A 13194-nucleotide genomic window follows, 5' to 3' on the forward strand; every position below is an offset into this window, starting at 1 on the left:
GCCCTGTTTTTTATGTTAAATAATACTACAAAATAACTGCTGGGGTTACTTCTAATATAATTCGAAGTCATTGATGTAATCTTTATGGGTGTACGTGTTCCAAGATGTGCTCAAAGAGCATCATCTTAAACATAGAAAGACCACCTGAATCAACACAATTTGCGTACAATCTTGTAAACTCACTTGACTTCTAATTGTATATAAAAAGCATCTTAACATTGTTAAAACGTCTTAATGACTGTTTATATTGTTTCTGTACATAACACAACTTTTTAATGGTTTAGTATATATGTTCTAGCAGACAGAAACCTTTTTTCAATTTGACAAACCCTTCAAATCATAGATAATTACACATATTCAAATGAATCTCTAAGTATCTCTAGGTTTTTTGTTCTTTGTTCTCCTTGACATTAGTTATCGCTCTATACAGCCTGGAAATTTTACTGTTTTAAAATTTACTACAGTTTCTAATAGCTATGTGACACTAGAGGCCATTTCCTTTTCTAAAGATCCGCAGGTCCACTATTCATGTTGACCAGTCAGCCTCCTTTTCAGCCTATAACTCACTACCTTGTAAACTCAACCTTCCTGGCACCTTTGGTCTTTGGTTAATAAATATCATTCCACTTCAGCCAGGTGATTGTTAAAATATTTCCAAAACTGAAATCAAATAGATTTTGAGTTAATAGCAGTCTTTATTAGATATATTATAAAACAAACTATGGCTGTACTGTTAGACTGAACTTTAGAAGTTCTCAAGACAACATAGATAAAACGTAGATGAGACAAACATAGATGGGCAAGTACAAAGTGAACAGGAAAAATCCGAATGGCTACAAAAATTTAAGTACTCGTGTAGCCTAAATCTAGAAACAAAAACCAATATGTAAATAATATATCATGAGGTTTTAAACTATTGGACATGTGATACATACAAACAAAATACTAATGACGATAGATAGCTGAAAATAATTAAATATGATTGGAGTTGTTGGATCTTTCCTAAGATTAAAACAGCTTTGATACGAGAAAAATGAACAGCAATAAGCTCCAAGTGTAATAACCACAGTCTTTAATCTAATTGTCTAGTTTTTATCTAGACTATTAGATCGACTTATAACTCAACAATATTTACATTCAGACAGCTTCATTTCTGTTAGGTCTTTTTTGTTTTAACATGTGATGAGTTACAAAACATAGATTTGCAGATCATATATCACAATATTGTATTTCTTATTAAATAAAATGTGGATTCTCTTCCTCCATTAATTTTTAGCTTAGATTCTACAGACTGCGCTCCCTTATGTTGTAGCAATTTTGTAATATAACTCTAGTTCTTTTTTCCATACACTTCTAGTTCTCGTAAACGTAAACTCGCATTTATCTGCACAGCTGTGAGTCGAATAAGATGACCATACATGATTCGATTACAGACCATCGTAAATTTACTGTTCGGAGGTTGTCCCTCATTGTATGCGCACAAGTACCTCTCGTCAAATCCAGCAACTTCATTCTCAGCATTTCCTATAGCAATAAGGACATTCTCAAGGTCTCCATCTATAAACAAAAAACATTTATTATGAGGTTAACAATCCACAATAAACAACAATTTCCAAAACGTTGGAAATGTTCCAAATTCGGTTGTTTCAATGTTTCTGCTGAATATTAAGCTGCTATTTGCGCATAATCACTGAAAAAGCCACCTTTTTCTCAGAATACATGGTGAACTCAATAGCCTAGCGCAGTTTATCATGTTGCCTAGTCTTCTTTTGTCAACATGAAGCGCCACAACCCGTGCACCCAGGTTCTGATCATTACTGTTACTTTTATTATTACGAACCCACGAGTACACTAGCAATCGCTACTGCGCTCGTGGGCTCGTCCTGTGTAATAACTATGTGCACAAATATTCTTAGATGTAGAAATGTGCTTGAGTAGCACAGATGGAAAAGCGCTTGTTAGAGAATCTGAATACTTGGGTTCGATTTCCGTGAGGTGCATTTTTTTTACTTAATGCTTTTAGCATGGCTTCCGAAAGACAAACGAAAAATTATATTATTTTTATTGTAGTAAAGATTGTTTCTATTATTATAGAAAGTATTTAGCAAAAACTAAATATTTTTTCAAAAAACTAGCAAACGTCTGTGATTTTAAGTTTAAAAGACATTTTAACTGATTTTCAGAATGTAACCACTGGCTGATTTATTTATTCATGTCTCTCACCTGTTGAAATTCCAAAAGCTTGATTATATATGACAACTTCTAGAATGCAGTAGACTCTAGTGAGGTTTAGTTGTATCCAAGGAGAGACTTCAATTCTTGTCACCGTGAGGCTCTGCCAGATAGTACGCGTGTCTCCATCTGTTGCCTTTTCTGGTCCAAAATCAAGCTGTCCGATATACACCGTCGACAATTTGCTGGTCACTTGATCTAAGTCAGAGTGGTCAATCCCAGAAAATTTTCATAAATGCATCGCACAAAGTTAAAGGTGATTTTAACAAACAAAGCCCCAATGATTACCTTCATGAAAACTCAAATCACTTACATAATATTTGTTCAAATCTATAAATTTTCATAGTCAATCATAATTTACTCGGAGTTGGAAAATATAAAAATTTAATATTTTGTAAGTTAGTTATTCAAATCTTAAAACTGGTTGAAACTTGAAGATTAGCTATTTTAAAAATCTAGACATGACCACAAGTGACACACACTCATACCTCTGTATGTCTGAATCAGCTCAATAGTTTCATTGCGGAGCAGAGTATAGCAGTAGCATGATATGTTCCCATGAATAACTAGACAAGGTTGGTTTCCGCATTCACTATAGTAGTCATCTACACATTCTTCAGATGCTACCGTGCAAATAAAGAAATCATGCTATTGTTGCTTGCTGTACAGCAGGCTTAAATCTTAAAACATATGCTAAAGCCTACACATGACAAGTCACAACACGGTTTGTACCAATACTTGATCTAAAATAAGTCCTTACCGAACATTGTTTTTAGGGCTATTTTGGTTCTTAGCCAATATCACGCTAGGTACATAACACTAATCTCAGTGCACAGACATCAGATCAATAAACACTGTGAAGTACTGTATGTAATATGTGTATATGAGATTCAATTGTTAATTTTAATAATATTAAGGATTAAATATATAATGAGTGCTACAGACTTCATTATTCTCATTTTACACGGAATGAATATTTTTATATAGTGAATAATTTTATAACTGCATTTTAATCATAATGTTTTCAATTTAAATCTGTTTTTGCTGAAACCTTTATGTAAAGTTAAGCCAACTCTCATTGTATAATTAAGTAAACTTATTTTGCATAAAAAAGATTTAGAGCTGTATGATCACAAATTTAAATATGTATATACTTGATATATAACATACACAATAAAATAATACATATATTAAAATATACCTCATAAAGTGTCAGCAATACTCAATTTTTTACTAAACTAATGTCATTATGTGCTGTTAAAAAGTCATTAAGGTAGAAAGGAAGTTTTTCGTATTTCAAGCATTCATTTGTTTAATGATTAGGCTAATTGAGTTAATGACCTTGAAATAATGACCTTGCGGTGTTCTATATCTAATCTGCTTAATCTGTTAATATTTAAGTTTGCACAAAAAGCTGGAAGATGGAGTTCATTGTTATACCTTCATAGAGAGTCACATTAGAGTTTCCACCATAAGTATTGCTTGAAGAAACATGTGATACTTTGCACACTTTGTATTGTGAACAGAAGGAGAAGGCATGACAGTAGCTTCCAAGTGTGGACATACACTGAACACCACAGGATTCAATGGTTTCGGAATGAGATTTAGTGTGGTAAACGGACAGTGTAGCGTTTATTTGTTTGATAAATCTCCTTGGACTCCTTGCAATATCTCTCTTTATAATGAAACATATAAGAAGTGTTTAAAATTGTGACCTTTTAGTATAGCTGTAGGGAAAAGTCACAATAAGGTAGCTGATGTAAGTATACTAACTATAATTATTGTAACAATAACATAACAGTTACTACAAAACATTAAGATTACATGTTACCAAAATAAGTTTCAATTCGGATTGTAGAAACTCCTTTACAACAGTTAGAAACGTTACAACTGTAGTCATTGTTGGGACCATTGTTAAGATATATGAATTATCATACATTTAAAATTTTATAATTTATATATTATATAAAATACATATATAGTTTTATACATTTATATTTTCCATTAACGATTTTAACACGCTTATATACAGTAGCTACTGCATGCTTAAATACATTAATATCAATTTCCTGTTAAACACTCTGAATATATATAAATGATATATCTCTTACCAGTTTTATTGTACACTTAGTTCATTATCATAGTAATGAAGGAGTAAAACATATGCTTACCTCTTGAGATAGTTGCAGAGTAGCACAGAGAGCCAGTACTAAAGTATACTGCACACCCATTGCAACTGGTCGTTGATGGAATTTATTAAAATACTTTATATTGTTGGGTTTTAGCCAAGGTCTAAAAATATTAATATTCATAGTTTACTTTATAATATACCAAACCTATAATTGGTCTTGCGCAATTTAGTGTATCTATGTGTCTCATGTTGGTCTGAAGGCCATTGACAAAAGGCAGGCAAGCTTCCTACAACCAGGTGTGCAATTGCAAAAATATGTGTTATGACCCTGAACGAGTACAGATTTTACTACTGTTAATACCCAATAGCTGAATGTTTGTGCATGCTGTTATTCCAAAATACTATTTATAAACTGGCAGGATCAGAGGTTGGTTCATTTTACCAACTCATACAACTTAACAGCAAATTGATGAGTGTACACTGCTAGCAACTCAAATTGATGAGTGTACACTGCTAGCAACTCAAATTGATGAGTGTACAATGCTAGCAACTCAAATTGATGAGTGTACAATGCTAGCAACTCAAATTGATGAGTGTACACTGCTAGCAACTCAAATTGATGAGTGTACACTGCTAGCAACTCAAATTGATGAGTGTACAATGCTAGCAACTCAAATTGATGAGTGTACAATGCTAGCAACTCAAATTGATGAGTGTACAATGCTAGCAACTCAAATTGATGAGTGTACAATGCTAGCAACTCAAAACAGGCAATAAATTAGTGAAACCAATCAAATAGCAAGTACAGTACAACAGAAAGAAATAATATTAAACAACATCATGAAAGAGTAAGTTGTTATTAATAAGATTTTTTACTTACTTTGGTCAGTACTATAATCTACCCTCTGTTTTAGAATTAGGATACCAGAAAGAGTAGATGCTGAGAAAGCTACCAAGCAGAAATAAAATATAAAATGCCTGGTCTTGCTGTTTTTGCATAATCATTATATGAAATTATTGATCATCTATAAGTCTATTAACTGTTTCTATTCTGTAATAAGCAAAATTTCTATAAGCTGACCATATCTATTAATAGCTTTTAGAAATTTACATTATTAAAGAGTGGAGATCTTTATTAGTTAAAACTTAGTTATTAATTTTATAATAAGAATATTCATCGTGCACAGGGCTCTAGGAGTAATCAATGTTGACAGAGGATTGAAAGTGAAATATTCATTAGGGCCTCATTTAAAAACACTTACTGAACCTACAAATTTAAAATCACTTAGTTGTCCTTTTTGCTATGAAAGTCAATCATGAATTGTATTTGTAGATATAATTGGGACAATAAAAATAGAAAGCAATGTCCTAATAGTATATTGCTGTAAATTATGTTTTTACAGAATATATTATATCATGTGTTCAAATGTAAAAAATGGCTTGATAAAACAAAACAAGAGAATCAAAGCTGCTCCAGTTTTTATGGTAAACAAAAATACAAAATAACTACTGCTGGGGCTATTTCTAATATAATTCGAAGTCCTTGATGTAATATTTATGAGAATATCGCGCTCAAAGAGCATCATCTTAAACATAGAAGAACCATCTTGAAGCAACACAATTTGACTACAATCTTGTACACTAACCTACCTTCTAATTGTGTTAAAAGCATCTCAACAAAGTTAAATTATCTTAAAGGTGGTTTATATTGTTTCTGTACATAAAATTACTCTTTTATGGCTTAGCGTGTATGTTTTAGCTTCCAGAAATCTTTTTTGCTATCTGACAAACCTTTTAAATCACAGATAATTCCACATGTTTCGAATGAATCTCAAAATTTATTATTCTCTGGCCTCCTTTTCAATAGTTGCCACTCTATAAAGTGCAGGAATTTTACTGTTTAAAATTTACTGCATTTTCTAATAGCTATGTGGCACTAGAGGCCACTTTCTCTTCTAAACACCTGCAGGTCCACTATTCATGTTGACCAGTCAGCCTTCTTTTCAGCCTATAACTCACTACCTTGTAAACCCAACCTTCCTGTTCCTTGGGTCTTCGGTTAATAAATATTATTCCATTTCAGCCAGGTAGTTGTTAAAACATTTCCAAAATTGAAATCAAATAAATTTTGAGTTGATAGCAGTTTTTATTAGATGTATCACTAAACAAGTGATGGCGGTACTGCTAGATTGAACTTGGGAATTTCTTAAGACAACATAGATAAAACATACAGGCACAATGTGAACAAAAAAGATACAAACTGCTACTATACATTTAATTACATTTATAAATCTAGAAACAAGACAAATATGTAAATAATATATGATGAGGTTTCAAAAAGTGTAAAGAGATGCAATAAGAATTGTGATAAACGTGATTCAAACGTAATTAAAACAGTCTTTAAGCTAGTGTCTAGTTTTTATCTAGACTATTAGATTGAGTTATAACTCAACACTATCTACATTCAGACAGCTGCATTTCCGTTACGTTTTTTGTTTTAACAAATTATTAGTTACACAACATAAATTTGCTGATCATATACCACAATATTGTATTTCTTACAGAATACAATGATGATTCTCTTCTTCTATTAAATTCTAGTTTAGATTCTACAAACTGACCTCCTTAATTTTGTAACAATTTTTTAATATAACTCTTGTTCCTTTTCCATACACTCCGTAAACTCACACTTATTTGCACAGCTGTGAGTCGACAAAGATGGCCATACATGATTCGATTACATACCATCGTAAATTTACTGTTCGGAGATTTTCCTCATTGTACACGCACAAATACCTCTTGTCAAATTCCTTTTTAGCAATTCCTATAGTGATAGAGACATTCTCTAAGTCTTTAATTATAAACAAAAACATTTGTTGTGAGGTTAAAAGTTTACAACAAAACAACAATTTCCAAAACTTTGCGAATCTTCGATATTTTGTTGCTTCCGCTGAATATTAGGCTGTTATCTGTGCAGGCTGACTGAATAGGCCACACTTATCTCCACATAAATGCTAAACCCAATAGCCTAAAGCAATGTACAAGTATCATATGTTGTCTCGTCTCGTCTGGTCACCATGAAGTGCCACGATCTATACACCAAAGTTATTATTGTTTCTGTTACTTTTATTAATATGAACACACTAGCAGTGATTAGCAGTGACTAGCAGTGACTAGCAGTCACTAGCAGTGACTAGCAGTGACTAGCAGTGACTAGCAGTCACTACCAGTGACTAGCAGCGACTAGCAGTGACTAGCAGTGACTAGCAGCGACTAGCAGTGACTAGCAGCGACTAGCAGTCACTAGCGGTCACTAGCGGTCACTAGCAGTCACTAGTGTGCTTGTCATGTGTTATAACTTTGCGCAGAATTATTCCTAGATGTAAGAAAGTGGTGAAGTGGTAAAGATGGTAGAACGCTTGCCAAAGAATGTGAATATTTGGTTCAATTTTTGGGAGGTGGGTGTTTTTTCCTAATATTTTTCGCATGGCTTTGGACTAACGAAAAGACAAAAATTCTTCTTATTGTAGTAATGATTGTTACCATTATTTTATAAAGTGTTTTATTACAGTGTTACAACACTGGTAGATTGCCTATTGCCACAAGCCTATTGCATTCATCTAGATGCTCACAAGTTGTAAAGAACATACATTGTAAATAAAATTTAAAAAATCAAGTTTACAGCCAAACACTTTAGCTAAATGTCTTTTGAAATTATGTGCGACTGTGACATTGTTATTACTATTTTTTATATAAACTCGGCTTTTCTTTTCTCTCAAATAAGTTATACTTAAAGATATTTTCTTTCAAATGTATTACACTTACCCATACTTGTCTTCTTTCACAAAAATATAGTTACCCATATTTGTCGTCTCTCAAATAGTTAACACTTTCTTAGACTTTTTTCTCCTAACAGAGCTGTTCTTACTTAGATTTACAGTTTGAAGATTTGCGGATAAAAACAGTTTCTTAGACTTACCATAACTATTCAAATGCATAATAAGTGAGAATTGTCTCACCCTATTTGAATTACAAAACAAAGCCTAGCCTTATCAAAACTAGAACTTCCATATCTGTGTAACCTTTTAACACCAGTCATTACTATTAATCAAGTAGAAATGCACCCTCAGAAAAGATTACCCTGATATACGACTTTTTAACCTCATGAATTGAAAAAATGATGATTTTTTCACTTCACCATACAAAGTATTTTTTGTCATACGAATTACAAAAAAATCTTTGCCTGATTCAGCAGTCGGTGCGCTTATTACATACATTAAAATAACAAAGACGCCAAAATACTGTTTGCCGAAAATATTTTTGGAACGACCGAAAAAAAACAGGATGACTGGTTTCTCCGAGTACAGCAGTTATCCTGTGCAAGACGGTAATATCGTTCGTTTTAAACCAGTACCATAATAGGGGTTACAATCTCTCTAAAGAGGTCAGTGGTCAGACATCTTTTAACTCGCTAACAAAAGTTCACTTCATTCCAAAAGTTCACTTCATTCAGGCTTTCTTGCAAAAGTAGAATGAAAAAGCTTTTAATGGGCCCGATATAAGTTATAGTAAAGGCGAAGACAGAAACGGATAAGCAATAAAATTTTAGTAATAAATGTTGAAATTCAGTAAGATAAATAAAAATACATACTAAAGCTTAGCTTAAAGTATGTGTGTGGGCGTTCGCATGTGAGTGTTTAGTAAGCTAAACTTATTTGAGGTGAATTCAATGTTTACGTTATAATGTAAGATATGTCAAGCTTGACTCTCAAACATTGCGATAGTACCCGTATATGACAGTTAACATTTCATTCGAAGGGTTGTGACCACTATCTGTGTACAGTGGATGTAAGAAATACCCTCATTTTATAACGTCAATGCACTGACTGCTTGTGTACGCTCTACCATCATGCTGCCAAGCACTCAGTTGCCCTCTGTGCCAATGTGAATCTCCTCTGTCTGACCGTTGTGACCTAACAAAATTATAAACATATTATTCATTCTTGTCTCCTTAATGTATCTTGTGTTTGGCTCATTTTCTAGTATGAATCACGTGTTTTGTGCTGCCAAAACTATATAAAAGCATGCAGTTTTATTAGATCTAGACTTGTAGTTTTATAATCCTCGTACTTGTTGTCAGTCTATTAATAAACGCTCGTAAGACAAGACTCTCTCTCTATCTCTGGCGCACTTTAGGCTTTAGGAGTCAAAAGCCACCTTAGGGCAGCATAGCGCGCTGTCACATTTTGTGTCAGAAGTAGGATTCGATAGAATTGGTAGAATCCCAAGGACACTGCCAGAATTTGAGATGACAGAGAGAGAAGGATCACAAAGTGCTCGTGATGAGGAATTGGAGCGATCTGATGCTGAAGGACCAGCAGCTGACGAGTTCAGAGATCAAGTCAATGAAAGATTTGCCGGCGTGGGAGAAGCCATCGATGAGCAGAGAGATGCCTTGGCCGGTGTAACGCAACAGACCGGGAAAATCGAGGAGATGATCAAGCTCCTGACGACACAAGTTGCCAAGTTGGCCGATGTTACTGGCAATGCCAAGAAAGACCACGATTCAGAGGTAAGTTTTGATATACCTCAACCTAGTAAAAGTGATTCAAACTTACGAAGAGAATGGGTTAAATTTGGCCTAAAATTCACAGGTAGGTCATTTGATGACGATTTCGAAAGCTTTGCCATGCAATTTGAAACTTGCTGTTTACTGCATGAAGTCCCAAAATCGTCATATGTATTCATCCTACAACTATACCTTAAAGATCTAGCATCGGCATACCTTAAAGACATAATTAGGACTGAAGGAAGTTCAGTCTCGTACCAGCGAGTAAAAATCCTTATGAAAAATAAATTAAACGCAGTTAAAGGAGAGCAACAAATTGCTATAGAAGTCTCTGCAGTGAGGCAGGGAGGAAATGAGACAGTCAGAGAGTATTACGAAAAGTTCCACAGAATAATTGCTAGTGGATCTGCAGGGGAAGAGAACCCTTACGTTCTCTTACATTTTCGAGCGGGTTTGAGGCCCGACATAAAAGACAAAATCATGGGCATACCGGGAAAAACCCTTTCAGAAATACTAAAAGCTGCGGTTAGTGTCGAAACGGCTTTGGTGGTTGACAAAAAAGTGGCTGATGTATCTGTCAACTTCAGCAATCAAGTCAGACCTAACCCAAGTGTAAACAAACGCTTTGATAAACCAGCAAGAAAATGCTTCATATGCCAATCGCCAAATCATATAGCTAGATTCTGTGACAGAAAAACCAGTAATCTTAGATACCAGCAGCCTAGACAAGAACACCCTAATAAGATCAGGTTTACTCAGAACCAACCAGGTAAGTCACACCCTAGTCATTTCCCTAGAGATAGACAAGGTAGCAACCAGAGCCAGATGCCACAAGGGTTTCAGGCTTGGTTGGCCAGCCAACGCTCACAGCCACCCATACCCCAACCTCCCACCTATCAGCCCCAGGGAGCCTATGCTTCAACTGCAGTCGCTAAGTCCACACTCGAAACACCCCCTGCCCCCATTGCTTCATCCAAACCCAACCAGGTAAGTGACAACAATACAGTTATTTATGACAATATGGCTGTTGAACATGTACAGGAACATGCGGAGCTCTGCCAGGTACAGGTAGAGGCAGGTAATGTAGAAGTAGCAGAAGTCATACCTGTGGTTCCTGTAATGATCACTCCAGTCATAACAGTAGAGTATGCTGAGTTAGAGGTTGCTGTAGCAGAGGTGGTAGAAACATATTTACAGGTAAGCGAGGCCCCTTCAAATAGTTGTAACGTGGCCAACGAAAACTCCGTAAATAAACAAGAGGTTCTTCCAAATAGCCTCCCGCCAAAACACAAGGCTTCAGAAACAGCGAGTAAGGCCCATGTCAAAAGTTCCAAGGTAAGTTTGGATAAGATATATGACCTCGTAACCTTTGAAGATGACACTGTTGAGCACTCTCAGCCAGGAACTAACACTCCTAAAATAAACAAAGCATCAACAGGTGTCGGTAATGTGAATGAGATCAAGTCATACCACCCAACTAGACCACCTAATTTATATGCATGCTCTGGTGGTAAATTGAACGTGTCACAATCTATGCTTTTCATGCTGACTTTATGTTCTTTGGTAACTCTATGCTATGTACAGGCCCCAATGATATGTCGAACGGGACATACTGTGGCAAACTTTCAACTACCTCAGTTACCACCTTGTGTGCTGCCAGACACCACGGCAGCAAATGACCCATACAATTTGACGCTACAACTTTATAAACCCAACCTTGTGCAATATAGAAGTTTTGCTTTTCATTGCAAAATTGTGAAAATCAAGACATTGACAATATTTCTGACTCTGACGTTAAACAGCCTAAACATAGCTACAATTTGCGACCTCGAACCTAATTGACACTTGACCTATCGAATCTCACTAGCAGACATGCTTTGCTGAGAAATGTTAACCACGCTTATGAGGACAACGCCTCAAACAAAGACATGATCATTATCGTTTATTTACGATATGCATAGGTATATAGATAGTTAGTAATTAAAACTTGAGTAAGTGAATAGATTTGTAATTGAAAACCATGCGTTAAAGGCAGTAGTGAATCCTATTTAATAATAATGTTGGAAAATAATGTTAAGAAATTAAGCAGTTGGAATAGAATCATGGCTTCGATCAAACATAACATCTTCTTCTTCGCTGTCAATAATGGTAGAAATATTAGATAATTGTCCTAGAGCGATTAATTGATTAGTTGTAAGTTGCTGATTATGATTCCGTCTTCTTATATAAAGTCGATAGATTAATACGATAGCGGTAATTATGATAATAGACAAAGGAGCAGCTATTGATAGTCCAAGAATCAGGTGTGAATTTGATGGATTTGTCAACGAAATAGTAGTGGAATTGATGATTAAACTAGCAGATACATCTTTGATAGTAAAGTTATTGTTGGTAGAGTTCATGATTTCTGTGACGGTAGGATCGGCATTAGGAGTGGTTGACGTTAAATCAGTAGAAGAATCAGCTAAAACAAAAGGAATTTGCTTATTAATACTAGACTTACCAGTTGTGCCTATGCTTCATTAAATCCTTACTACAGCTAGCCGCACTACCAAGGCGGCGATCCAATATGACACTTGCTCGTAAGTATTATTGCAGTAACAGGGATTGGAGGGCTACTACTGAGCGATCATGCGTTGCAAAATCAAAGTAAACACAACTCTTATAATTTATCACGAAAAGGCGCATGATCGTTAAAATGTTTTTGCTACACGTGTATTGGAACCAATGCTTGTTAATTAAGTAACTGTACGTTAATTCTTATACATACCTCGTGTGATGATTAGGCGTGGATTGGAAAAAAATGCTAGTAAATCAGTGGGAAGAGTTATTTTGGTTAATTTCGGATTTCCATGGAGATCAATGAAGCGATATGGCGGATAAGAGTTAGGATTAAGTTGGATAAAATCAAGATCAGTCAGATTTCGATTAGAACAATCAATTTTTAGTAGAGTCATGGAGCAGCAGCATAAAACCAAAATGGACAAAGCATGATTCAGAAGATAAAAATGACTGTAATAGTAAATGAAAATAGTTTGAAAGGTAAATTTTATGAATGTAATGAAAATCTGGCTGTCTGCAGAGGTAATGATTGAGTTCCATAAAACGGCTTGTTGGATTGATTTATTTGAGAAATTTAATTATCTGAGGTGAATCTCAGTCTAAATTGGTCCTCTAAATTTGTGTGTGTAAAGAGCACACAACTCTCATTGTCAGCTGAATTAGCTGGCAGTTTCAGTTCCCCTCCTTTAGCAACAGGAAT

General features: G+C 34.8%; 1 protein-coding gene and 1 long non-coding RNA gene across 2 annotated transcripts; both read right to left on the minus strand.

Moving 5' to 3' along the window:
• Nucleotides 1–1330: 1330 nt before the first annotated feature.
• On the minus strand, nt 1331–8192 carry LOC137406722 (uncharacterized). The gene is made up of 3 exons (XM_068093339.1): nt 8189–8192; nt 2224–2430; nt 1331–1557 (listed from the first exon to the last, which is right to left on the minus strand). The coding sequence occupies exons 1-3, from the start codon at nt 8190–8192 to the stop codon at nt 1331–1333; spliced, it is 438 nt and encodes a 145-aa protein (XP_067949440.1).
• Nucleotides 8193–9136: 944 nt separating this feature from the next.
• On the minus strand, nt 9137–12500 carry LOC137406544 (uncharacterized). Its single transcript, XR_010979895.1, has 3 exons — nt 12436–12500; nt 11038–11346; nt 9137–9336 (listed from the first exon to the last, which is right to left on the minus strand). It is a non-coding gene; the product is annotated as an uncharacterized lncRNA (long non-coding RNA).
• Nucleotides 12501–13194: the final 694 nt, after the last annotated feature.

This window comes from Watersipora subatra, chromosome 10, assembly GCF_963576615.1.
Source record: "Watersipora subatra chromosome 10, tzWatSuba1.1, whole genome shotgun sequence".
Lineage (NCBI taxonomy): Eukaryota > Metazoa > Bryozoa > Gymnolaemata > Cheilostomatida > Watersiporidae > Watersipora > Watersipora subatra.

Excerpts from the sequence above, each read along its gene's own strand:
- LOC137406722 (XM_068093339.1), bottom strand. Across the intron at positions 1,558-2,223 it reads AGCTTTTGGAATTTCAACAG|ATGGAGACCTTGAGAATGTC; the intron begins GTGAGAGACATG and ends TTTTGTTTATAG.